The 25,534-nt window shown below is 40.7% G+C and overlaps 1 protein-coding gene across 1 annotated transcript; it reads right to left on the reverse strand.

Moving 5' to 3' along the window:
• On the reverse strand, window positions 1-25,534 carry dicer1 (dicer 1, ribonuclease type III). The gene is made up of 28 exons (XM_083908124.1): window positions 25,456-25,534; window positions 23,785-23,984; window positions 23,499-23,661; window positions 22,926-23,056; window positions 21,901-22,035; window positions 21,635-21,795; window positions 20,905-21,073; window positions 18,562-19,034; window positions 18,031-18,163; window positions 17,248-17,490; window positions 16,544-16,698; window positions 16,286-16,418; window positions 15,572-15,647; window positions 15,297-15,436; window positions 14,981-15,160; window positions 14,650-14,863; window positions 13,846-13,999; window positions 12,685-12,867; window positions 12,138-12,243; window positions 11,451-11,626; window positions 10,009-10,756; window positions 9,258-9,404; window positions 6,839-7,474; window positions 5,084-5,339; window positions 3,452-3,720; window positions 1,725-1,887; window positions 1,175-1,250; window positions 1-171 (listed from the first exon to the last, which is right to left on the reverse strand). The coding sequence occupies exons 2-28, from the start codon at window positions 23,896-23,898 to the stop codon at window positions 6-8; spliced, it is 5,700 nt and encodes a 1,899-aa protein (XP_083764250.1). The 5' UTR covers window positions 23,899-23,984; window positions 25,456-25,534; the 3' UTR covers window positions 1-5.

The raw sequence follows: 25,534 nt of genomic DNA on the forward strand, positions 1-25,534 counted from the left end.
GGAGCTCAGTTGTTTTGGACCTGAGGTTGATTGGCTTTGAGGCTGCGCAGAGCTCGGCGTGCCGCCGCAGACTTGGCGATCCGGTAGCTGCGACCAACTCCTTTAAACTTGCCCTTACCAACGACCTCCACCGTCACCCGCACCTTCCCATCATAGGTTCTCTCTGCAGGGCTGCAAACACATCAGCGGTAACAGTTAATTTCACAATATCGAAAGAATGGTAGCGTCTCCATATCATCATTGTCCAGGCAAGTAGGCACTTGTATGTCCCACGTGTTTATGGGACATAAAGCTATATTACAACATCAATATTCCAATACATATTAATATGTTACTTCCACACTGAACATAAATAATATCTTGCCCTTGCTGTTTTACCATCATAGCTTGCAGTTTATTCAAAAGCTAGCTCAGTTTGCAGCCAACATAATGTGATAACTAGGGGTGGGGGGGGTAATTGGGGATATTATATTGCTTTTTAGATTCTTAGTATTGATTTTTTTTTGCATATACATTTTTAACTGACGTTACAAATAATTAAACCTATTTGGGGATTAGCATAAAACAATCGTTGACGTTTCAGTCCACTAGATGGAGCCAAGTGTTCACTGTCATTAGAGCAGTTGTGAGAGTACATCGCAAAATATATGATATTGCAAATAATTAATATATCGCAATGTCTTATGGTGTCTCTGGTGATGCCCACCCCTGGTGTTTACGGTCTATTGTCCACGTGAGATAAGGGGGTGTGGCTTAGCCTACAGTGGTGAAAGTAAAAGTGATGGAAAACTGTTTAAAGGTATAGCTTTACTAATCAGTAGATCGGCAATAATGTTCTCATAAAATGTGTTTATAAACAAATCTATGAATCTAATTTACAGGAACAAAATCTGTCCCAAGTGATACAAACACAAATGTTCACCTGTAAATTCAGGTGCGAATTTAAATCATTTGGTCTGAATTACTTGAATGGTTGCATTTATTATAGCATAGTAGGTACTACAGGCACTGGATCCCCCCGTTTTACCAAGACAACATTATTTTTTGATTTTACCAGAATGTGAGAAAACAAATATGATTTTTTTTTTTCTTTTGAAACGACTAAAGCTCTAAATGGAGTGAAATTACAAAAACATCCAACAAATACTGTTGTGTTTAAGTGCTGATCTTGTACCTGAACTTGGCAGTTTCTGGTTCCATCTCGAGCAGCTCTCTCACAGGAGAGCGTGGCACGTTGGCGGAGAATTTCTCTGTTAGTGGTGAAGCAACAGAAGACTTTGAGTAAGTATGAGACAACACATTTCCAGTCATAATAATTCTCACCAAAATAATATTTTTTTTAGTGAACAAGTGAAAAACAGGAATCTTAAATAAGATGATTATTAATCTAGAGGTCCAGGAATGAAAAAGATGCATGCTCCCCCTTGCGGCACTTTAAGACAAATTACTTTGTTAATATTAGTGTCTTGCCGTTCTCGCTCACTAACTTATATTCAATTTTACCCATTCAGGATTATCCCAATATGAAAATTCAACAATATCAATTTATTGTGGGTGCATTATGACACAATGTGTGATAAAACTGGCTATTGTTCCTTCCCTAGTTATGACACAAAACATTAAATGATTAAACATTCCAATACATCTGGAACACAATCCCACACCAAAAAAAAATGCTTAATCACCATGACAGACACATTATAAATAAGAAGATTTTTACTCACCTATAAGTGGCCTCATCATTGGATAATACACTTGCCACACTGTCTCCAGTGACATCTTGCTGTCCATGTAAACTGCTCCAGCCAGCGACTCAAAGATATCACCCATGGCCTTAGGAACCTCTATGTCCTCTTCCTTCTCTTCATCTTCCTCAGAGCGCCGCAGCTGATGATGGAAAAATATCCAAATCATAACATGCAGAGTTACAGCTGAGGGATATGGGGGGGGATAATACTACTAGTTTAAACTGTCTAACAAGGATGGGCATTTCAAGCAAAAATACTATTAGTCACTGGGGATAATCCAACAGATATTCATATTCATTTCCAACACAAATGTCTGTGGGTCAGTTTTCTTTTTTCCCCCGTTTGTATAAGACTGAAACTAATGATTCATTTTACAAAATAGATTAATCAGTGCATGTTCTCCCTGTGTGTGCGTGGGTTTTCTCCAGGTTCTCCAGCTTCCCAGAGTCCAAAAACTTGGACTAAATTGGACAATAAATTGGCCATAGGTGCGAGTGTGAGAATGGGTGGTTGTTTGTCTATGTATGTGGTCCTGAGATGGACTGGTGAACTGTCCAGGATGTACCCTGCCCATCACCCTACGTCTACATCCACAAACGGAGCTAATAACTTGTGATCATGCAAGACTGTCACGGCCAAGTGACTGCAATAGTCAATCAAAATTTGTGCAGAGGACAAAGGAAGAGACATGTATTAAAAAAAAATAGATCCAATGATTTTAGCAACCAATATCAGATCTTTCTGGATTTCTGTTGCTTGTCCCGCCAATCAGAGGAATAAGCAACAGGTACAGTAGATCGTTCAAAAAATAGACTGCACTTGGCACTTGTGACAAGAAAAAAACTTGTGCAGTGGCAGCTTTTGTTAGCAACACAAGGAGCAAGCAGGAATAGAGTGGGTAAAAGGTTGGAAGGTTTTGAAAAATAAGAAAATAAACATTCTACGGGTAATTTTATATTTTGATAGGTCCTAAAAATTGCCAACTGGGAGCATCAACTGTGTTGTTGCTGCTGGATTTATTATTACTTTTTTTTATTTAATTCTATTTAATACAGCACTAACTCTGAGCATTATGACGTCATTATTCATTTGTCACAGTAATACTATATAGCACAGTAAAATGTGGTGAAGGTTCACAGTATCAAAATCTGGATACCGCCCAATCCTAATGACGTGTAACATAAGTACACAACAGTGTGAGTGTCTGTAAAAATTCACTGATTCAACTTGTCCAGTTATTAAAATTCTAAACTTCTTAGACTTAAACCTTTTGAAACTGCCTATTAATTTAATTTATGGCAAGCTACATTTTCAGTTTCATAATATTGTTGTTATTTTTATTTGATGAACAGTGAGCAGTGAAGTGGTACCATATTACTGCAGACATTTCTTTCAGCTGATTTTGTACGTGCCTGCTGTCCCCAAGGCATACAAATACCTCTCAAGCAGAAAGAGAGCAGATCTGATGCCAAGATGGCCATTTCCCGGCAAATTAAATCCAACTGCATTTTCTCTTAAGTACTGAAAACATTGAAACATATTCGTAAAAACGGTGTGTTTTGTTATTCAGGCAGATCTTTTTAATTCCGTCTATTATTTATGGAGGAAATTGATAAACAACAGCAATGATTAAGTTTCTTACTTCAGGGCTTTGCTGCTCAGAAATGATGCTGGCTATTGTTCTCAGGAGAAACATGACTCACCTCAGAGTCCATGCCTTGCATCTCATCCTTCTCCAGCTGAAACTGCACAAAGTCATCAATGACCCGGAAAAGCTCAGGTGAGATGGCCTTGAAGTATTTGTGGTAGTCATATTTGACAGCCAGAGAGGCAAAGATGGTGTTGTTGACGAGTGCGGAGCGCAGGTCGGTCAGTACACCAGGAGAGTGCTGCCGTGGGTCTTCATAAAGGTGCTTTGTAATGAGGTAGTCAAGAATTGCATCACCAAGAAACTCCAGCCGCTGGTAACAATCTGAAGAGAGGGCAAAATAACCAACTTGTAAATAACCAACCAATTTATATAAACTCAGACATAAATGCGCTTTAAAATTATAGCATGTAACTCATAGAAAAAACAAATGTCTATTAGATTTAAATAATTTTCTGATGAGTTCACACAATGCTGATTAAGCCCATCAGCATCACACAACTCTGTGGCCCCATTTATTCATTAAAATACGTTTCCTGTGATCGGATAGCAACAATATAGCAATCGGATCGTGTTTGACCATTTGTAAGTACAGGTGTAAATACACCCATATTGATTCTTATCCGATCTGCCAAACCACATTGTAAACACAGAACAGAAGTGTAAATGGAACAAGTATCTGATGTGTTGCCACTCCACCCACGACAACTGCATGAGCTGAAATACATTGGTGGCTCAGTGCAGAGCTAACGTGAAAGCGGCGATAAAACTGTGCATTCTCTTCTGCATTTGACGTCTTGTCCAGCCTTGAAAAGCAGGAGACCAAACAATTTCTCAACCTGAGCTGCTGTTCCAGACCTTATTTTCATCAGAAACAGCGTTGACGCTATTATTTATGCGAGAGACCTTTGGTTTGGCATTTCCGTCAGTAGTTAGTTGTGTAGCTTTATGCAGCATCAGGACAACAACCTTGATAGAGGGGTTTGTGAAAGGGTTTACTTGAACAATAATTGTTGATCATTGGCCACAAATAAGGCAGAAATGTGGACATGAAACGCCATACAAACTTTTTTCCTCCTCCAAGGAATAAGGAAATGCACTGTGGCTAAAAGCTTGAAATAAAAAAAAAGCCACCGAAGCGTCTCTATGTCAGTTCATTTGACTTTGTTGAAAACAAACCTTTGATTGTCCAGTACCAGACAAGTGTCTATGCTATGAAATGCCGGTAAAACCTCTGAGGCAACGTCAGCAGCCGCAGGTACAACCACAGCCAATTATGATCCGTTTTGGGAAACACAGATCAACATTTTATGGACAAATTGATTAACCCATTTATCAAGAAAATAAATCGACAGATGAATCAATAATGGAAAATAATCATTAGTTGCAGCCCTAGAACAAGGCCATCATAGAGAAAAGTAAGGCAGCATCACAACCGCATTAGACTGCTTTGTATCTAGACTGGTTCAGACAAAAACAGTGGTGACTGCATTGGTTGCTAATCAGACAGTGTGGGTCTTAAAGAGCTGCTGCATGAGTGGCTGAATTGCTTCAATAACATATTGTCTAACTTCCTGTATCTGTAGTGTGTGTATATAATAATGGTATCTACAACTCATCTAATTCTGCTATTTCGTAACTATTGAGGGTATCAAGTAAATTTAAATTTAAAGAGAGAAAGTCTAACCTGTGATTGTGTTGTAATGGTAGGAAGCATGGGTGAAGGCTTGCAGAAGGTAAGCCTTGTTCTGAAAGGTGTAGTTGATCTTGCTTTCAAAGTTCTCAAAGCCAGAAATCAGGTGGTTGAGAGTTCGCTCTGCGTCTGGATGGGCCAGCATGCAACGGGGTGGAATCTTTAACCAGCCATAGCAAAGATCAGTGGCTATGGTCAGACAGTTCTGCACCAGAGCTCTGATCAGGGCCCCTTTCTCCACTGGTAACACCTGTTATCAAAAACAAAAAGGAGAAAAGAAAAAAAGAAATGCTCATCACTTCAGGACAGTTGACAAAATGTGTGGTTGTACTTTAAAAGAAATAATACACCATTTTATTTCATCAATTATGTTTGACTCATGACTCCGCAGAGTGCTGGGGATAATTATCCTAGCTTAGCATAAGGATAACGGACACAAAGATTTTCGACTGTCACAGCTCATGCTAAGAAAACTTGTGCAAGCTCAAGTTTACAATGTCTCAAAGAGCTGCTGCATATATATATTCTGCCGCTTTACCTTGCTGTTTGACAGCTTTTTCTGACTGTAAATTGAAGTTTGTGCAACCTTTTCAACTGCCCACTCCCTGCTAGGGCTGAACGATTTTGAACAAATATATAATTGCGATTATTTTGACAGGAAATGTGATTGCTATATGATTTGTGATATCGGGGGGAAATGCTAATTTTTTCATCATTATTCTCATTTGCATTCAAAAAACAGGATTAATGTGTGGTAGTCGTGTAGCTCTGTGAGAAAGATGTTCTCTTCAGTTTAAAGAATAAGATGTGTATAGATCAAGACAAAAAATGATAAAAAATTATAGTTTGACACATTTTAGCTTGGACAAATATTGCGCCTCTGCGTAAGCTGTATTGCGCTTTTGATAACATTTTGATAAATTGTTCAGCCCTACTCCCTGCACTAAAGTCCATAGAGAAAATAGAGTAGTTAATCAACTACTGCCTCCTTGAGTAAGTTCTAATGTGTTATGTTGTGCCTTCCATGTTTTAAATGCTTTGTCCGGATTTACCTATGTGACAAACTTACCAAACAAAGCAGCAGTAGACCAGCAGCTCCTGTGTCCCTGCAAACTAAAGCTGATATTTTTTCTATGGACGGTTTACAAAGTGACACAAACTTTAATTTGTAGTGGGAAAAGAACGTCCAAGAGCCAAATGAAGAGGCCAAAATTTTCTTAAATTATTGTAGGCATAAGCTGAGTGATGTGAGCTTTTTGTTAAGCAGCAGCTAGAGCAATTGTACATGTGTCAACTGGTTTCCAGCACATGAAGTGCATTTTGTGCAGTCGGTGCTGACCATCTGTTAAGTACCTTATAAAACCACACTACAGGTTTAGCAGAAGCTATCATTTCCCTAATTTCTTGATTTGCTGACATGTTAAAATTCTTCTATCAAGTGCACCCACCCCAGTCCAAACTACTCAACAGTACAGTAAAAGACACCGTCTACCCCTTTTTTAAGGTTGCTGCAACCTACAGCTTACTGTGGCTTTCCAGCAATAATTAAAACCATCTTGCTGATAAAATGGAATTACATGCTGTATGCCCATAACTTATCCTTTTGAGCAGAGCTTTTTATTGAACTATGATCATTTTAGCCTGTGTTCATTTGCTTCTCTTCTAATTTACTCAAGGCTTTTTCCTATTCAGATTCGATTATCATCAGTGCAATACTGACACAGAACAGTATGTTAGGTCATAGCTCACCTTTAGGCCCAATGAGCAAAGGAACATTTGTGCTGCTCTCTCTCCACAGCTGGTCAGGTAGCAACCAAGCAAAGCCTCCACACAGTCAGCAATGCTTTTGTCTGCAATGCACTGCTCTGTGTGCAGGTCATAGGAGATCGACTGCTTGCCGAGATCAACTCCACAGTTCTCCTCCGATGGATTCCAGAACCCCACTACAAAGTCATCCTCCTCTCCGGCCTTGCTGGGGTCCAGGTAGCACATGGCATCCCATGAGCTGTAGTCAAACTCCTCCACTGAGGGCCCACTGGATGCTGGCTCTGAGGGGAAGTGGGCTGAGGTGGGATGGAGGGGCTTCTTGGGGGCCTTCCACTCGTATGGAGTCTCCATAGAGGGTGAGGAACCCGAGGCCGGAGTGGGAGAGGGAGGGAAAGCACTCAAAGAGATCTTCTTAGCAAAGGCTCCAGATCCCAACAACATGTTATCGATGAATTTAATGTGCTCCTTGTAGTATTCCAGATCGTCTTCCATGTTGACTTCATCTTTAGGCTCATCCTTGAGCATCACATCACCATCCTCGTCTACCTCTTCTACCTCCTCATCGTCCTCGTCATAGTCGTTTCCCGTCTGCCCATTGGCCAAAAGCTCTTCTTTGTCCTGGATGAAGGACACAAACAAGGAAAACAGAGTGCAATTAAATGAAAAATCTTCATGAAAACATTTATTGCAGGGATTTTTATTTTTATAACATTTTTATTTATTACGGTAACTAATATTCAGCACCAGGGTTTCTCTGTATTCATTCAGCAGTGGCACAGAGGACAGTGGCAACAAATAGGCTGTCATAGTGACTGATAAAATGAAACACTACAGTGGGAACAAGGCCACAGCAGAGAAGGGCAACCCACTATCACAACCACAAGTGACCTCAGCACGAATTTGGCCCACTTCAACCCCCCACTGTGATTGGGAGTGCAAAAACAATCCACACTATGCTCTTTTGCCACTCTAAATCAAAGCACGGGAAATTCCCCCTTGCAACACGTACGTAGTGTACTGAAGCGGATCTTGCTCCCTTATATCTGTACTTTGTACCTGTGACTTAAGTTGTAGTGCATGTAAACTATTTTCATCTCTGCATGCTGCCTTCCTGACATCAATACTGACCTCAGTCATCAACAGACAATGTGACATGAAAAACGTGGTTAAAAAAAGAAAGAAGAGAAAGTCAACCTTTCTCTTCTTTACAGCAGCAACCAGGTGGATGTAGAAAATGAACCAGGAAACATTCCAACACTCATACGTAATATGTTATGTAAACAGCAGCACAGCTGGAAAAATGTATAGGTGCATGAACACACTTCAGTTTTTGTTTAAAAATGCTAAATTTTGTTCCAAGCACACACTACCTCAATGTTTTTGAGCCCCACAAATGAAGTAAATAAGACTGTAAATAATGCTGGCTGTTTTAGTTTAAAAACTCTATTGAAAACTCTTGGCTATTTTTCTTTTTATTTGAATGGGCAGAAATGTTGACCTTTGAAAATGAAGGGACCTAGATCCTGTTCACTTCCTGACTGTTACATAACACTTACTTTCAGTTTATCCTCGTCATTAGTCTCATCACAAAAATACCTACTCTGTTTTTCCATGTCAGTAATACTTTCTGAAACTATGAAAATAATTGCAAAGGAGATAATCAACATCTAATGCTCAGTGTATCTAAACAGTGATGTTTTTCCGTTTTATGATCACTGGTATGGATGCAGATTACTTACAGAGGTAAATAGCTCGTCTTAACACAGATTGTATCAACATTTTTCAAATAAACTTTTTTGTATTATGGGTGTAGCCAATGAGACAAACAGAAGCAGATAACTGTGTTTTAGCAGGGCTTTGAAGTGTGAGGACATGTTGCAAAACCAGCCATCATTCAGAGACAAGCTAGCATTCCTCTGTGGTTAGGCACAGCTATTACAATTACAAAGACAAAAACAACAGGGTGCAGGTTTGAAACACAAAAATTGGCCACCTCTCACAACTTACAATTTAAAATAAATCTTGCATTTTGTGTACAGTTCTGAACAAAGAACTGCAATAATGAAGTCACTCAGGTGTTGAGGATCTTTTATGGTGTATTTTAACATAGGCACTAGAGATATTTCTCAAGACATTTTAATTATCTGCATGTTATGGACTGTGGACCTTAAAGACAAAGCAAAAGTTATGTGTCCACAGACAAGGTAGAAGCCTGCCCTCTAGTGGTCTCACAGTCATACCACTCAGAAGCCAAGAAAAATCTATGAATGAACTTTTCACTCTGTGGCCTCTCAGTGACTTAAATAGTATATAAATATATAATATTGGATATTGATATTGATATTAAAAAAAATCATGTAGAGTGAATAACAAATAAGAGTTAAGCAGAACCTTTACTCACCCCTGAATCCTGTTTGTCAGAGCTTTTGTCTTGGTTGACCACGTAACCAGGAGGCAGCCAGTTAACAGGGGGATCAAAGATGGACACCACCATCCTGCTCGGGAGGCCTTTCTTCTTCCCCAGACGATACAGGTTACAGTTGCTCACCTTTGTAACAAAGTCAGGTTTAAACACAACCGTCAGTAACACAGGAGAGGGCTTCTGGAGCTTTTTTCACTTATGCATATCACACACACGTTTCCGCACGCGCACATAAGTCATATTCGTCCAAGCTCCCAACATTTTCCTTGTGTTCCCTAAAATTGTGTATTCAAATTGGGTTTCTTATGTATACAGATTAAATTTGTTCACTGATGACTTATGTTGGGATTTACACTTCACAAATTCAACCCAACAGCAAACACATGTAGTAATAAGGTGCACTGAGTAAGACCAAGTAGTTTAGAGCTCATTCTTTGACTAAAAATATTTCAGACAAGGAAAGACATTTCAATGACAAACAGCTCTATTTGCAGCAAAAGGACTCCACAATGACAAGAAGCAAGTCCTTTTCCTTCCACATACAGTACATGCATTATGTTACATGTCTGTTTTCCTTGGTGATTGGCTAGAATAGTTATGTTAGCTTACTATTATTAGCCATCACAATTTACCAGATCAAGAACTGCATATTGGACTGGAAGTTTTTATAAAAGCACAATACTATTGTTGAAATGGTGCCTGTTATAATAAATAAGTCATAAAATTTCACCTTCTTGCTGCGCATATAGCTGAGTCGTCCCTCGTGAGCATCAGGGTAGGTACAGAACAGGTATGTGGTGATGGCGTGCTTAAGAAAAGAATCACCAAGCATCTCAAGCCGTTCCAGATTGAAGCCATCACTTGCATTTGATAGGGTCAAGGCCTGCAAGATGAGACCTGGGTTGGGTCCCAGACTTTTTGAGGAGTCCCCTGTCTGGGCTCTGTGCTGGGGGCCAGAGGCAGGGTCAGGGGAAGGTGCTGTGGGAACGTGGGAAACTGGGGCTGCCTGGCCGCAGACTGAGGTAGCTTTATTTGTGTGGATTGAGGTCCTCTCTGGTGTGCATGTGTCACTAGGCGGTGGAGGACTGGAGCTGGGCTTATTCAAGCTGTCTGAGGGCTGCACAGGAATTGAGGTAGTGGTTTGTATTGATTGGGGGCTCTGCAGCGTAGGTAACTTGGGCTGGGAGCGTTGGCAATTATCGTGTTGGTGAAGGTGCTCGTCTTTGTTGCTGCCGTCTTCACAGTCTGCGACGGGGGCAGTGCCATTAGTGAGTTTCCTGGTGCAGGTGGCGTCACCAGGTCCATGCTCAGGAACAGAAGAGAGATGACTGCCGAGTTGTGTTAGGTTACTGGTGTCGGGGGTTGTAGTCTGTTGGTGCTTGCAGTGACCCTCACTATCCTCATTACAGGACTCAGGACAGGAGATGAACGTCTTGCTGTCAATAGATCTCTTCCAGCCAAAGTCCAGGTTTGGATACCTACAAAATACAAATCTAAGGTGATTCTCTAGGTGATTAACTGCAAAAATCTGATGTTGTGTTTCAATTGTTATTGAACCACTAAACGTTCTGGTTCAATGACAATTTGTATTTTAACAGTCCTCTTCAGACCAAGACAGCAGTTTAAGATTGATCAAGCTATTGAGACATTGAGATTTTTTGTTGAGGTATTGTCACCACTGTTAACTCTTTTTTTGAGATAAAGAAATTGCATCCTTCTACTTAAATGCCCCGCTTTTATGGTAGAATATCACTGTAGCTTTTCATGGGGAAATTCTGAATACATACAGATTGTACCAAAAATGTGTCCGGTACACTTGCATATTCGAACAGTTACACGCCTACTGTTTCATAATTGATTCTAAGTCGTTTGAAAAAATAGCAATGCATCAGAAAATGGATGATTTCTCTCACCCCTACCACTGACCTCATATAACCACGCTTCAAAAAAACCTGAACTGTGACTTCTTCATTGGATATTATGTCCGTCATGAATGCATTCTTCATGATTTAGAAGTTGCCTTCCAACTATGTAGCTAATAAAGCAAAGCTCCTCCCATTTTTATATAAGATAAGAATGCGGTGCTTGCTCCTTGTTAAGGACAACTGAACTTTTTTTCTTTTTTTTTAAATCAACAATTAACTTGTGTTTTCTGTATGTAGTAGCAAGAACCTGAATTCAGGAGGGAGTGTTTGAGCTCCCACTCCAGCTTCAGTGGCTGTCTGGGCTCTCAGCTCCTCAGCAGTCAGGAGGCAGTGGAGGCGGTAGAGGATGCTGGGCAGACACACTGCCTTCCTCCACAGGGAGGCAGGGATGGGGTGGATGGCACACAGCTCTGGAACCAGGATCTGAGAGACAAACATTCACCACAGTTTTCTTAGAAATAAAAGTGACGTAGCTGCAAGCGGACACAATATGTAGGGAAATTGTGTTCAGCAAGTATTCAGGCTTATTCCATTTCAACATTTAGTTATGCATCACAACCAACAGAAATATTGTTGCAAGTCACAGATGAGAAGAGAGAGCGTGCGGTGTAGTGTCCCCACCAGTCTTGTAACCAAACCTACGTCCTTGCTTACAATAACAATCCGAGCACTTTTTATGGATATAACCTCAGGATGGCGCTACTGCCCTGTAAGATTACACTACAGCAATGATGAAATGTTTTGCAAGTACTATTCACATACCCACCCACATCTATAACATAGTCCCCAGGTCGAAAAATGGTTCACAATGTAGCCAAATTGCTATGTGTAATTTGGTGGGTATGTCACACAATTTAGTTTGCAGCACCCCCTGAACAAATAAAAGAATAGTTATTACAATTGTATTGAAAATAAGATGGCACCAAAGCATCACCTGTTTGTTCTGCAGACTCTCCCACTTGGCCTTCCTCTTCTCAGCACTGCTCAACGGTAGGGCTTTGCCCTTCTGGTTCAGGTGGCGAGGGGTTAACAGGTTCAGCCTGAAAAAAGAGTTCCAACTTTATCCCTGTCCAACAGATGCATTTCACGGATAAAAATCAATGCAGCACAACCAGAGATTCCATTGTTCATTTGTCGAAACAGGGCTCCTGCCATGAGCCTAATTTCTCAGCTCCATTTCTGTCAGGTTCGCCGAGATTCAGATTTCTGATAAATGTGTGCATTATTTAAGTATTTAGCCTTTGCAAAATGTTTCCTCTCTACTCAAGATTTCTATCTGCAGTACATCTCCAAACCACATAAGAGATGTTCAAACATTTTCAAACAGCTGCCTTCATAATCCACACTTTCACAGCATTTACTAGACTGTCACATTAGAGGTAAGGATGAGGCTGGCCGTCAACCAATGAAATACAGACGACCAGTCAAAGAACAGATTGTTGCAACATTTGATGTCATGAGCCTTGCATGCTGCTGCTGACCTGGAGGAGGTGTGATCTACATCCAGTAGTGGCTGGTTCAGGTTGGACAGGTCCAGGTTGTACTTGGTTTTGTAATATTCAGCAAAGGTCTCGTATTCTGGTGAAGGAAACTTGCTGAGAGGCGTCAGGTCTGTGTACACATCGGCCACATAGAAGCGATGAGGCTGGTCGAAGTTACGGTACCTGGGCAAAGAACACTTCAACGGTTATGACTAGAGCAATAAATCAGAGAAACTTCTACACATCAATTGTACAGTATCTGACAAAACAACAGTTGTTTGTAGATGTAATATCGTGGGATGTAGTGTCTCTGAAGTTTCTCAGTCATCCATGTCATTGTATTTTCAGGAAACTGGAATTTATTGTTTTCTGGAAGCATTAAAGACTCATCAAATGACTGGTAGGAAACTGTATTAAACCTATGTCGGTCTGTCCAGTCGAGAGACGTAACATGGCAGGTGTTTATTGACTCAGATTAATGTTGTTGAGAACACGCTGGATCTTAAGTCTATGTATATTTTAATGTCAGACAAATCTTCTCAGCTAGTTCAGATCCAAGTTCTTTTCACAACAGACAGATACTCCTTGATCAGTATGTTCTCCTATGAATATTTTTTGAACCAGTATCAGAAATTTCACATGAATTAAAATCTGATCGACATTCCTAATTATCAACATTGCCATTAGTGTTTGAAGCTCTTGTGGAGAACGTACAGTATGTGGCCCACTGTGGAATTCTGACTAATTACCAAATCACTGAACCACCACACCCCCACTTCCACAATTGCGTGTTGGATATCTTGTCTCCCATAAGTTCCTGTTGTGTTTTATAGAACGGCTTCAGAAAGTCAATCAAAAAGCCCAGTGTGTCCGGTGCCTCCTTAGCATCCGCTTTTGCATCTTTCTCGCGCTAATCGAACCGCATCACACGCAAGCCGGAGCGCAAGCCCACGTTAGTGTAAAATGATAGAAATTAAGCCTGAAGCTGACCCAAAAACCTTCAGCTCCAGTGTGAACTTGAACAAAGCTGACATTTTCTTATATTTTAAAGTTGCACGCTACAATGCATTGATGCCATCATGCATTATATCTAATTTAATCATGTAATTTTCTGGTCAGGGAGGTTAACGCTAGTTTTGTGGTGCTGGTGGTCCCTGGTACCTTGGAATGATGACGGCATCCTGATAGTCCTCCAACTTGAAGGTGAAGGGGTTCTGCTTGGTGTACTGAGTGGTTGGAATACCAGTGCGGGCCTCAGACTTCTCTATATCCTCCATGAACTTAAAATCCATATCAAGAGTGTCGGAGTCCCCAACTAAACAAAGCAACAAGAGAGGAGAGTGAGGAAATTGTAATGAACTGACGAGGTATAGCATCTCTATCATATTAACATCAGGTTTGACAGTGTTTCATTTGAAAACCACACCTAAAAACATCAGTCACATACACTGGGCATGTCTATGCTGGTGTGAACAGGAAGATTTTTCTCCCCTGCAAGTACTGCTACCCAGAAGTGTATGGCCTGTCCATTGTAAACGTTTTATCAATGTTTGCATTTGTAAAAAAAATAATTTTGTACTCCAATGACTAGCTACTTAGTGGTGCATCAATGAACAGAGGGTGGCAGCAGCAGCAAGCATTTAGTCAGTGTGTTGCAGAAGTAATGAAATTTAAGATGTTTCTTGAATGCATCTTGAAGCTGCTTCTGTTAGCTTAACATACTGTGAACCCTTCATTACTTTTCACTAGCTTCCATGTGCTTGAGTTTAGAATATTCCAATATTCAACAAATATTAACATCAAATATTCCAATAGCATTTCTCTAGGAGTGCCTATTCCAAGTGTTTTCCATTTTCAGATCTCATATACACTGTACTATTGTGGATGACATGCATATTTACAGCAGAGTATATGCGTTTGAAACAAAACATAATAACGTGGGTGTAGCTAAAGAGGAGACCTTACCAACATTCAGAGGTAGAACACAGTAAGCCGAGTCAGCCAGCGTAGGCTTGAACTCCAGTGCAGGTTTCTCCAGGCGGAGGATGTGGGAAAAGATGTACTGGTGCAGGCGGGTGATGAGGTCCAGCTGGGTGGTGGTGAGTGTGAAGCCAGACTTTTGAAGCTCAATGGAGATCGTCACTTCACCCGAGCGAGTGTACACCGGGAAATAGGGGATCTGAATCAAAAGAAAAGCAGCAAAATCTCTATTTACAAGATAGTGTTTTTGATTTTACCTTAAAAAAAACAATATTGCTCGTTGCTATTCTAAGAAAGCAAAGGTTTTGGGGCGTACTCGAGGTATGGGTTTGGCAGTCAGGATACCAAAGCACCTGGTGGTGTCCTCGGGTGGGTAGAGCTTCCTCCTGCGGAAATTGAGTTCATCTGGGAGTGGCGTGGTGAGGACCATGCCAATCACATACAGATAGTATGTCTGGCCTAATACGGCATAACTGTCCCTCAGACACTCTGGTATCTGAAAAAGACAGAGGAAACCAATGACAACAATCTCCAAGAGTATTAATGCGTTTGTTTTTTAAACAAAATAAAAAACATTTGTTGACCTCTAGTCATGCAAGTCTACGTGTAATGAATGATGAGCTCTTTCTTACAGCTTTTGGATAACACTGCCGCCTCTTGGTAGAACCAGGGCGTCCTGGAACGCTGGTCTCCTCCTCATCATGGAGGTCCAGCTCCTCCTCATACTTGACGGTCTCCTTCCCCACTGGCATCAGGTGATCATCCAGCTCACCTGGAAGTAAAGTAAGCAAAATAAACAAGCTAAATTAAATGTAACATCAAGTCCTACAGAGGCTAAAAGTGAAAATTACAGTGATAATGCTGCATTTGTAAAAAAAAAAAAAAAAAAAAAAAATATCAGCTTTACCTATTTTGTGGAGTTTCTCGCAGCAAAGAAGTGCAACAGCTTTCTCTGCCAGTCTGGCGCAGGTCATTGTCGGACCCTGTCAAGACATGACATATCCATGATGAATGAAGTGGCATGGGGTAAACTTCTGCAAAAAGGCACTGTGCAGATACAAGTGCAGCTTCAAGAGTTGGGCAATAATAGGACAATGTCGTATCTTGGATACCACATTGAGAGTTGGCTGGAAAACCACAAAAACAAACCACAGAGTGGACAAAGTCCACATCTACGAGTAGCCTCTTATACCGTATGCTGATAACTCTACTGAGATATTTTGTGGGGTTTTGTGTTATTTAGGTAAGAAGCATTACAATTTGATGCAAAGACTGCATCTAACAGCGCAGCTACATCCTAAGCTGCCTCTCCCACGATTGAGAGACGTTCCTGTTGAGCTTGAGGGATTAAAATCCGCACACAATGGTTAATATCTGTGCGTGTGAAATCACATACATCACTCGTGAGTCATTGTTTTGTGCATGGGATTATTGACCCAATTCTGATTCCATAGAGGAGCCAAAGGAATGGGAGAAATGCTCTCATGTTTGTGTGTGAACAACAGAAAGAGTGAATGACAAAACAGTAGTGTAAAGCACATTGAATGGTCATGAAGACTAGAAATGTGGAGTGAATTAAGAACATTCAGTGCGATAAGAAAAGTCTTGCCATGTAGATTACCTTAACAGGTACTCGCAGAGGGGAGTTGATGGGTAAGAAGAGTGTAGACTGGAAGCAACCAGACTTAATCTCTGCAGTTTTACATTTGGGTGCCAAGTGGGTAAATGGGTCGCTGGGCAGCCGAGCACAATACCTGACCATGACAGGAAAAAAACACTTCCAAATCAACTTTACTCAGCTCATCTGTTGTGTGCTGAATACAGTTTGTTCAGGTGATTTTATCAGAAAGCTGGGGCTTTGAAGACTTCAAGAATATACCTGTTAATGTGTCCAATGGCTGTGTTAATGGTGACCCGAGGACCACCATCCTCAGATCGAAGTACGTAGGGTGGAAGAACGTTGTCATCATCCAGCACCTGCTCCACTTCATACTCACTCACCTCCACTGACTTGGAACACTTGTTCCTCAGGATCTGCTCAAATGACAAACAATTCAAAGCAATCAAATCAAACAGATGACGATGTTAAGAACTAGCCTGAGATGCAGTTGCCCATATTGAGTAAAAACATGATTGCCCATGGCGACATTAGGGAAAAATGCATTTTAACCACATAAGAGACTCAGTGATATGCCTGCTTTAGTCTTACATTTTAAGAATATATTATTACCAATCGCGGCAGCTTTAACCAATTGGAAGCTGAAGTTATTTTTGCTTTAGAAATTGCCTATTCCCCCCACCAAAATCCACGATTTTACACCACAACACACAGGAGTTGTCGATATCTTCTGCCTCCATCAGTCAATTCAAACACATTATTTGGTAGCTAAATCAATCAAAGTAATTAACTGACCAATATGACACACATTTAGCTAATGAGGCAGCAGAACACCAGCAGTTCCTGTGTCTCTGCAAACTAAAAACACAGTTTTCGCTATAGACTCTTGTGCGGGAGAGTGAGCAGTTTACAAACTTAGTTTGTAACATTAGCGTTGACCATTTCTGAATTCCACTTTAGGTTACCTTCTCTATAGCCTTGTAAGTGGTGAGATCTTCCTTGAAAGCTTGGGTCCTCTCGGTGTCAGCCAGCATGATGTAGTTGGAGACTGGTGCCCGAGCTCTGCCTTTGGACTGGACATAGGACCTGTACTCTGTGGGCAGGTCAAAACGCACTACCAAGTTACACTTTGGAATATCCACACCTTCCTCCACAATGCTTGTGGCAATAAGGAGGTTGGTTTCATGAGCCCGAAATTTGCGAAGAACCTATGGGAGAAAAAAAAAGAAGGGTGGTTAGATAAAGCACTTGGGAGAGCTGCTTTTAATAAACCCATGCATTTGCATCTTAATTAATCTGTTTAGCTCACATTGTTAGTGCCCAGGCCCTGAATTACTAAGCAGAGTGCAGGTTTCGAAAATAATTTCACCAATAAAATTATACAAAATATCTCCTGACTTTGTCAACCACCTTGCCAAGTTTGAATGATTATAAAAGTCACTACAAGTTTTAAAATCATGGACATGGTCACTGGAGGAGCCCAACACACACAAGGATACTGACTGGCTGAAGTGGGGACCAAAGTCTGCGAACATTGCTGTTCAGTGTTTGTACAGAATAGGAATGTAAACACACCGTTATTAAACTTCCTGATCAACAAACATGTAGAGAAGCAACATTCTGCAGTTTATAGCTACAGCCCTACTCTCTTTTTTGCCTACCCCCCAAAGCAGTGGACCACTACCGGCATGTTATAATGGCAACAATTCAGTTTGTTTAAAATGTTAAATTCATCGTGAAATGTGTACCTCTTCTTGTTTCCTAAATTCCACTTCCATCTGTTTGTTTCGTGGCTGGTTTTTGCTGATGCTGTGGCCGGTGATGAAATTGCTGCTGATGTAAGCCAGTTCTGGGTCCTGCTTTCCAGCCTCCTTGATAAGACTGAAGAAGAAACACAGAATAATGTTAATAAGTCAGTGATGACACACTGGAAACATTATACAATTTTTATAAGCTGCAGTAGAACAACCATATTCTAGAACCTTGAACATCCAAATAATGTATGTGCATCATATGAATGCGTTTACCCCCCTTTACAAGGCACAGAAACATTTTATATTTAAAAGGGTAAAGACAATTAACTTTGGAAATAAATATGAAGTTTTTTGTTCTGCACTTTCATTTTAGCAGCGGCTTTCATGAGAAAATTTACCAAAAGATTAACAAATCTCGTTTTGATATATAAACTTAACTTTACTTTTTTTCCCATCGTCTACTGTTAAAAAAACAAATGTAAGCAGCCTTAAATAACAGAAATTAATAGTCCAAAGTAACCCTACCGATTGAGCACAACAGCTGTGTAACGCCTCTCCACAAAGATGATGCCACACAAGATGTTGGTGAAAGGTGAGGGAAAGTTGGCTTCAGGCCTCTCTTTGGACTCCACCTCCTCATCTTCATCTTCATCCTCAGAGTCACTCCAGGACACATAGTTGTCCTGGTTACGGTTGTTGTACCACTCTACGCTTTCAAACTGCTGCCGCTCAAATGGCTTGTATTCGTGCAGGATCTCGAGCAGCCGGAGAACCTTCGGGGTGACAAACTTGAGGTCCAGTGCGGCAGGGGAGAAGTGCTCCTCACAGAGGGCGTGCACTTTGCGTAGGGTGGTGTCGGTGAAGAGCAGGAACTTACGGTTGAGCTCTTCCTGCTCATGTTTAATATACTTCTGAAGCTCCCGCACCATGATACCTGCTGCCTTGTCTGCACACCAGGGCCCCAGCACCAGAAGCACAGCCCGGCAGTCACTCAGGATCTGGACAGAACAGGGACATTGTTAAGAATAGATTCATAATGTGTTACTGTAGGTGGTTATCAATGGCACTGTTCAGAAGAAAATTCCCTCCGTCACACACGGGGGATGCTGGTGCCAGACCCAGCCGACATCGCAGACCTCGAGTACATCAAAGGGACACAGAGACAAACAACCATCCAGCAGATACGCATTTTGACATAAACTATGCTACTAGGATGCGTCACTTCCAACTACGCGAAAAGGGAATAGTAGCATTCAGTTCATCTGTTAACATGCATCAGTGTAGCAGCCCAGAGACTACAGTCTGTGGGTCTAACTTGACCAACTTTAGCCTGCTGGGAAAAGACAACTTCGACCAGTCATTGCACTCGTTTTTATCCCTCTCGGTCCATTTTGATAGTCTCGCTAGTTTTACATAAAAGGGTGGCGCTGAACGCCATTCCAACTCTAAATAGACCGTGTGTGCCTGCAGTTAACATGATGTCTGATGAGGATACATACAGGGTGAGGGGAGAGCAACAAACCTGAGCAGAAATATGTGCCCCACAGAAGTCTGTTTAAAAGATATTTTTCCGTTATTTCTGTAATGCTAAAGTCCTGTTTGAGGGACATAACATAGCCCTTCCAGTTAGCTTATGTCAAATATATTAAGACCTACAGTTAGATCCAAGGTGCTGTCACTGTCAGTGAAGCAAGCCATTATTAGGCTGAAAAATCAAAACAAACCCATCAGAGAAATAGCAAAAGCATTAGGTGTGGCCAAATCAACTGTTTGGAACATTCTTAAAAAGAAATAATGCACTGGTGAGCTCAGCAACACCAAAAGACCTGGAAGACCACTGAAAACCACTGTAGTGGACGACAGAAGAATCATTTCCCTGGTGAAGAAAAACCCCTTCACAACAGTTGGCCAGATCAAAAACACTCTCCAGGAGGTAGGTGTATGTGTTTCAAAGTCAACAATCAAAAGAAGACTTCACCAGAGTGAATAAAGAGGGTTCACCACATGATGTAAACCATTGGTGAGCCTCAAAAACAGGAAGAAAAAAGCTGTTACAATTCTGGAAAAACATCCTATGGACAGATGAGACCAAGATCAACTTGTCCCACGGTGATGGGAAGAGAAGAGTGTGGAGAAGGAAAGGAACGGAACTGCTCATGATCCAAAACATACCACTTCATCAGTGAAGCATGGTGGTGGTAGTGTCATGGCGTGGGCATGTATGGCTGCCAATGGACCTGGTTCCCTTGTATTTATTGATGATGTAACTGCTGAAAAAAGCAGCAGGATGATTTCTGAAGTGTTTCGAGCAATATCATCTGCTCATATTCAACCAAATGCTTCAGAACTCATTGGACAGCGCTTCACAGTGCAGATGGACAATGACCCAAAGCATACTGCAAAAGCAACCAAAGAGTTGTTTAAGGCAAATAAGTGGAATGTTATGCAATGGCCAAGTCAATCACCTGACCTGAATCTGATTGAGAATGCATTTCACTTGCTGAAGACCAAACTGAAGGGAAAATGCCCCAAGAACAGGCATGAACTATAGACCATTCCAGTAGAGGCCTGACAGAGCATCACCAGGGATGAAACCCAGCATCTGGTGATGTATATGCCTTCCAGACTTGCAGCCAAGTATTAAACAATTAAAGTTTGATTTATGATTGTTTAGTTTGTCCCATTACTTTTGGTCCCCTAAAAACTGGTAGGCACATATAGAAAATATTGTATTTCCTACAACGTTCACCTGATTTGGATGTAAATACCCTCAAATTAAAGCTGAAAGTGTTCAATTAAAGCGCATATTGTTCGTTTCATTTCAAATAGATTGTAGTGTTGAACAGTAGTCATGTAATGTTCTGGGACCTGTTTGGAGATGAATGCAGGATCTCGGTCCTCTCTGGTGACGGGTATGTTGCAGTCATTTAGAAAGTGGAGAGCTTCATCCAGCTCCTGCTGTAGTTTGTAGGAAAGACCACTCTTATCCATGTAGGGTCCACAGTCCAGCACTACCTCTCTTGGTTGAGAGGCATATCTGAAACAGGTGAAAAACAACATTGACATCAGTATACACCTAACATGCTGTGATGTTTAGTCGTACCCAACAAAACTACACATTTAAGTTACACAGTTTAATTTAGCACACCAGTGACAGAGATCTATACACTCATTGGGTTTTTGTAGTGATGTGTGAGGTACTTTAGACATAGTCCTCACTCAGAGGGAAAATCTGTGTTTCATGCACACGGGAAACGGAAGCAGTTGGTCTACTGCTGCTGTGTTGCGTAAGTTTGTGCCACACAGGTAAAATCCAAACAAAAGATTTAAAAATGCCAAGTCACAAAAACACATATGAGGCAGCAATGGATCAGCAAATCGTGTGCTGGTTGATTTTCTCTATGGACTGATCCAGGGAGTGAGGTGTTAACAAAGCCACACAAACTTAAGTTTCCAGTAAGAAACATTGTTACATTGAGAAAAAGGGGCAGGTGTAGAGCACACTAGGTCAGTATTGACTATGTGTCAATGCTTTACACAACTGCCACCTCAAAAATCCTGAACTAACCTTTTGAATATGACGGTCTGATTTATTTACCTGTCCAGGACCACAAGGTCTGTGGCAGTTTCAGCGTTGCTCTTCAGGATTCTCTCCAGATTCAAGATCTTCCGCTCCAACTCTGAGGGATCACATTTTCCATTTAAAATAGAAGCTGTGAGCCCCAGGACACGAGGAGTGCACGAGCAGCCTTCAAACAGCTGCAGAGAGGGAAGGTTTGGTCATTCACGAGGCTGCTACATGATTTGACTACCACCAAACAGTTTGGCCAAACAGGAAGTGGTTTTCTTTGACAACAATCTCACCTTCATAATCTCACAGTAGGGATGGTTTGTGATGGCCAGGTGACAGTCATCAAAAACCACCAAGTTGATTTTAGACAATAATAAGATTTTATTCCTCAGAACATGCAGAAATATGTGGCAAGTCATAACCAGCACCTGTATTAGACAAAACAGAGAAAGAAGACAGGGAAGACGAGAATTACACTCAAAAATTTCAACATTGTAATAAAACTATACACTATAACTGCAACTTAACCCCAAATGCTATGGTATTTAGTAGTGTTGAGTATTTACAGATTTGTATAATACAATTGATTATATAATTAATGTCTATTTATCTTACCATCCTGCAAATGCTTCACATAAAAGCCTTGTTAAAATAATATATAGATTCGATCACACAATAACACTATCAGTTTGAAACGGGTAGAGAACATTTTCCAAATTATATACAGTATTGTGCAAAAGTTTCAGGCACCACCAGCTCTGTTGTTTTTTCTGTCTGTCAAATTCTGTGATCATTGGAATTTGGAATCAAGTGATGCGAGCTGTCAATGAGTCACGCATGCAACACGTGTATGTAATGCTCAAGCTTGTCTTGAATAAACTTGGTGTAAGACGTTTTTACAGGAGATATTTCTTTAAATGAAATAGTAGGACAAACACAGGGTTTACCAGTTAAATTAATTAAGGTTCCACTCCAGTTTTGTTTGTTTTGTTTTTTAAACAACAAAAAACTGCATACTTATTTTCTGGATGTTTTTCAGTTTGAAGTGAAATAGAAATAATTGTCCTCTATTGTTGTTACGGCAACAAATCTAATGGTGTCCCTAAGATTTCTGCACAGTATTTGTGAGACATTCTGTGATTATAGAGGACTCTCTTTTAATTGATACAAAGACGGATGTTAAGGATGTAACACTAAACATAAGTCATAATTAAACAAGGTGCTTAATGCATTGTTTTTAATAGGTGCCAATTCACGTTGCACCCGACAACAAAAGAGACAACAAAAGACATTTTAATACAAGTGGAATAAGGCACACCTGATTCTCTTTGATTTCTTGACTCCATTGTTGGACAGTCCATGCTGATGTCTCCCCCAAATCAGAGTACTCTCCCACCTGAAGGTCAGAGTGAGTCCTAATAGCAGCCGCTTGCTGAACTGCAGTTGAAGCTGGACAATGACAAAAACCGTCATAGTATTGGTTGTTTTGAATGCCAGCAGAGAGTGAAAGGCCCTGAACCAAAACTGATTATTATTTCAACTATTTGTCATCTGTCTGTAATCAACAGTTCTAGCCATGCACCATAGCTGTGGTGCAGGAATGAGAGAAAAAAAGTCACAGAACACATTATGTCACGACTGGTGTGCACCCAAAGTCAAAATATATGCACATAACAGTCAAAACAGAGCAGAATTAATCAAATAACTCAAATTCATAATCATAAACATAAATAATCTGCACAGCTGGCAAAATATTTTTTGAAGATTTTCAAAATCTGACATTGGGCAGAGTCGGCTTCAAAACCTGAGGGGAGATCTCTTAAACTTCTAGTTCAATTAAAAACATGGGATAAATGGACAAATATAACTGTAGGTGTTGTTCGTACCGTACCTGTGTTCACCAGAAAAACAGTCCTCTTAGCATTTCCTTGATAACTCCCACGGATTTGGTGGGAGAGCTCTTTTGTTAGAAGTACTGCAATAAAGGTCTTCCCTGAGCCAGAATTCAAGCAGACAATAGTATTATGTTCAATAGCTGCTTCCAGAAGTTCTACCTGTGGAGGAAGGTAGAGGAAGAAGTGTCAACTAATGGATTAGAACAGAGGAACAATAATCATCAACCAAAGTGCAAATATGTTTTTCAGTAAACACATGCATGTGAATAAAAGATGACTTGCCTGATATTTCCTAGGTGTGTAGATGTTATCATGTATGGCCTCCTGCTGCCATGGCAGACCAAAGAAAGGCCCCATGGGTGAAGTAGCAGGGGTAACAAGCTGTAAGCCTGCCATTCTTCAAAGAGTCGGAGGTAAGGGGCTGGGCTCCTCCAGAAGCTCAATTTATCTCATTTCATTCTCCTCTTCCTAGCATAAGTTCACTGGCAAGGCAAATGAGGACAGTGCGTTAACACACCACAGAAATAGATACAGATGTCAACAGGTTTGAAAAAGGTTTAGACATGAATTAGATATAGACCATGATATGTTAACATTTTCTGATTAAGGTCATGCTTGGGATATAACGAAACTGATTTAAGCAATTTGCCACACATTTGTTTGTGGGATTTATTTGGACTAGAGCTGCAGCTATCGAATATTTTTGTAATGGAGTATTCTACCAATTATTCCTTGATAAATCAAGTAATCAGAATTAAAAGTCTGTTTGTGTGCACCAGTGGCGTTAGCATTAGCAACTGGATGCTTTCGGCTCAGATGCTGAATCATAGAATCGTCATGCTGTTATGGTACGCCAGTAGAAGCCAACAAAGGTGCAGTGGTTACACTGCACCTTGTTGGCTTCTTGTTTAAGCTTGAAATGGTCCCACACTTTGGACATTTTCTGCACTTAAACAAGAAGCCAACAAGGTGCAGTGTAACCACTACAACCTATACTCAACAAAAATATAAACGCACAAACTTGAAATGGTGAACAAAAATAGAATGTCATGACATTTGCTCAGATTCTTGATGCATTGGTTTATGGAACGATTTGCTTTGCTCAAACCCACTAGTCCAGTGTCACTTGGCCACTCATATTGACTACAATCTCAGATTGAGTATTTCAACTCACAAGAGTCATGGAGCATGGCAGAGTGGTGGTCAATATGTGTGATCTGTACACAGACACTACATGGTCTGGTCAATAAAGGCCACACAAAAATGTGGACTTTTGTCACTTGTCAATATGCCACAGATGTCACAAATCATGAGGGAGCGTGCCATTGGCATGCTGAGTGCTGGGTTGAGCGTTACAGCTGTGGCCACGATCGACAACCTGGTGATGTCCATGCTTCGCCGGTGTACCGCTCTGCGTGAGGCTAATGGTGAACACACACATTATTGAAGTTTGTGAACTTGGATCATCAACCCCCATTGTGTTCTTCCTGCCATTACTCCAGAACTTTGGTTTTTGAAATGGATCCTAATGCTCGCAAATTAAAGCCACTTTATTGATAAAGTTGTACTGTTATTTTTGGATAGTTACTCTGTTTTGTCACATAACAATCGATACAAGTTTTTCTTTGTGAGTTTATATTTTTGTTGAGTGTAAAACTGACGTACCACAACATCATGTACTCAATGATTCAGCATCTGAGCTGAAAGCAGCCAGTTGCTATTGCTTCTGGCACACGCTAACATTGATGTTAGCTGATTCAATGTAACTTACAGACAGAGACACACACATCTCTCCTCATGACTGGGAACAGCGTCATTGACAAATGGCTTGATTTTTTTTTTTTGAGTTAACATAGCCAAGTAATGATGATTGGACATAATTTAGACTCTAAATTATGTCCAATCATCATTACTTGGCTGTAAATTTTAGAGTTTCTGAGGAAATATACTTACAGGTAGTGATTGAGGCTTTCTGGAGAAACACAAGCTTAATCTGGGCTTCATGATAAAATACTAGTCATTTAACACCTGG

Source organism: Microchirus variegatus (genome assembly GCF_963457635.1).
Source record: "Microchirus variegatus genome assembly, chromosome: 21".
Taxonomy (NCBI): Eukaryota; Metazoa; Chordata; class Actinopteri; order Pleuronectiformes; family Soleidae; genus Microchirus; species Microchirus variegatus.

Coding starts and splice junctions, on each gene's coding strand:
- dicer1 (XM_083908124.1), bottom strand. CDS start 23,898: ATGGCAGGCTTACAGCTTGTTACCCCTGCTACTTCACCCATGGGGCCT. Junction 17,491..18,030: donor AATTTAGGAAACAAGAAGAG/GTACACATTTCA, acceptor TTTCTCCCATAG/GTTCTTCGCAAATTTCGGGC. Junction 11,627..12,137: donor AGAGTCTGCAGAACAAACAG/GTGATGCTTTGG, acceptor TTTGTCTCTCAG/ATCCTGGTTCCAGAGCTGTG.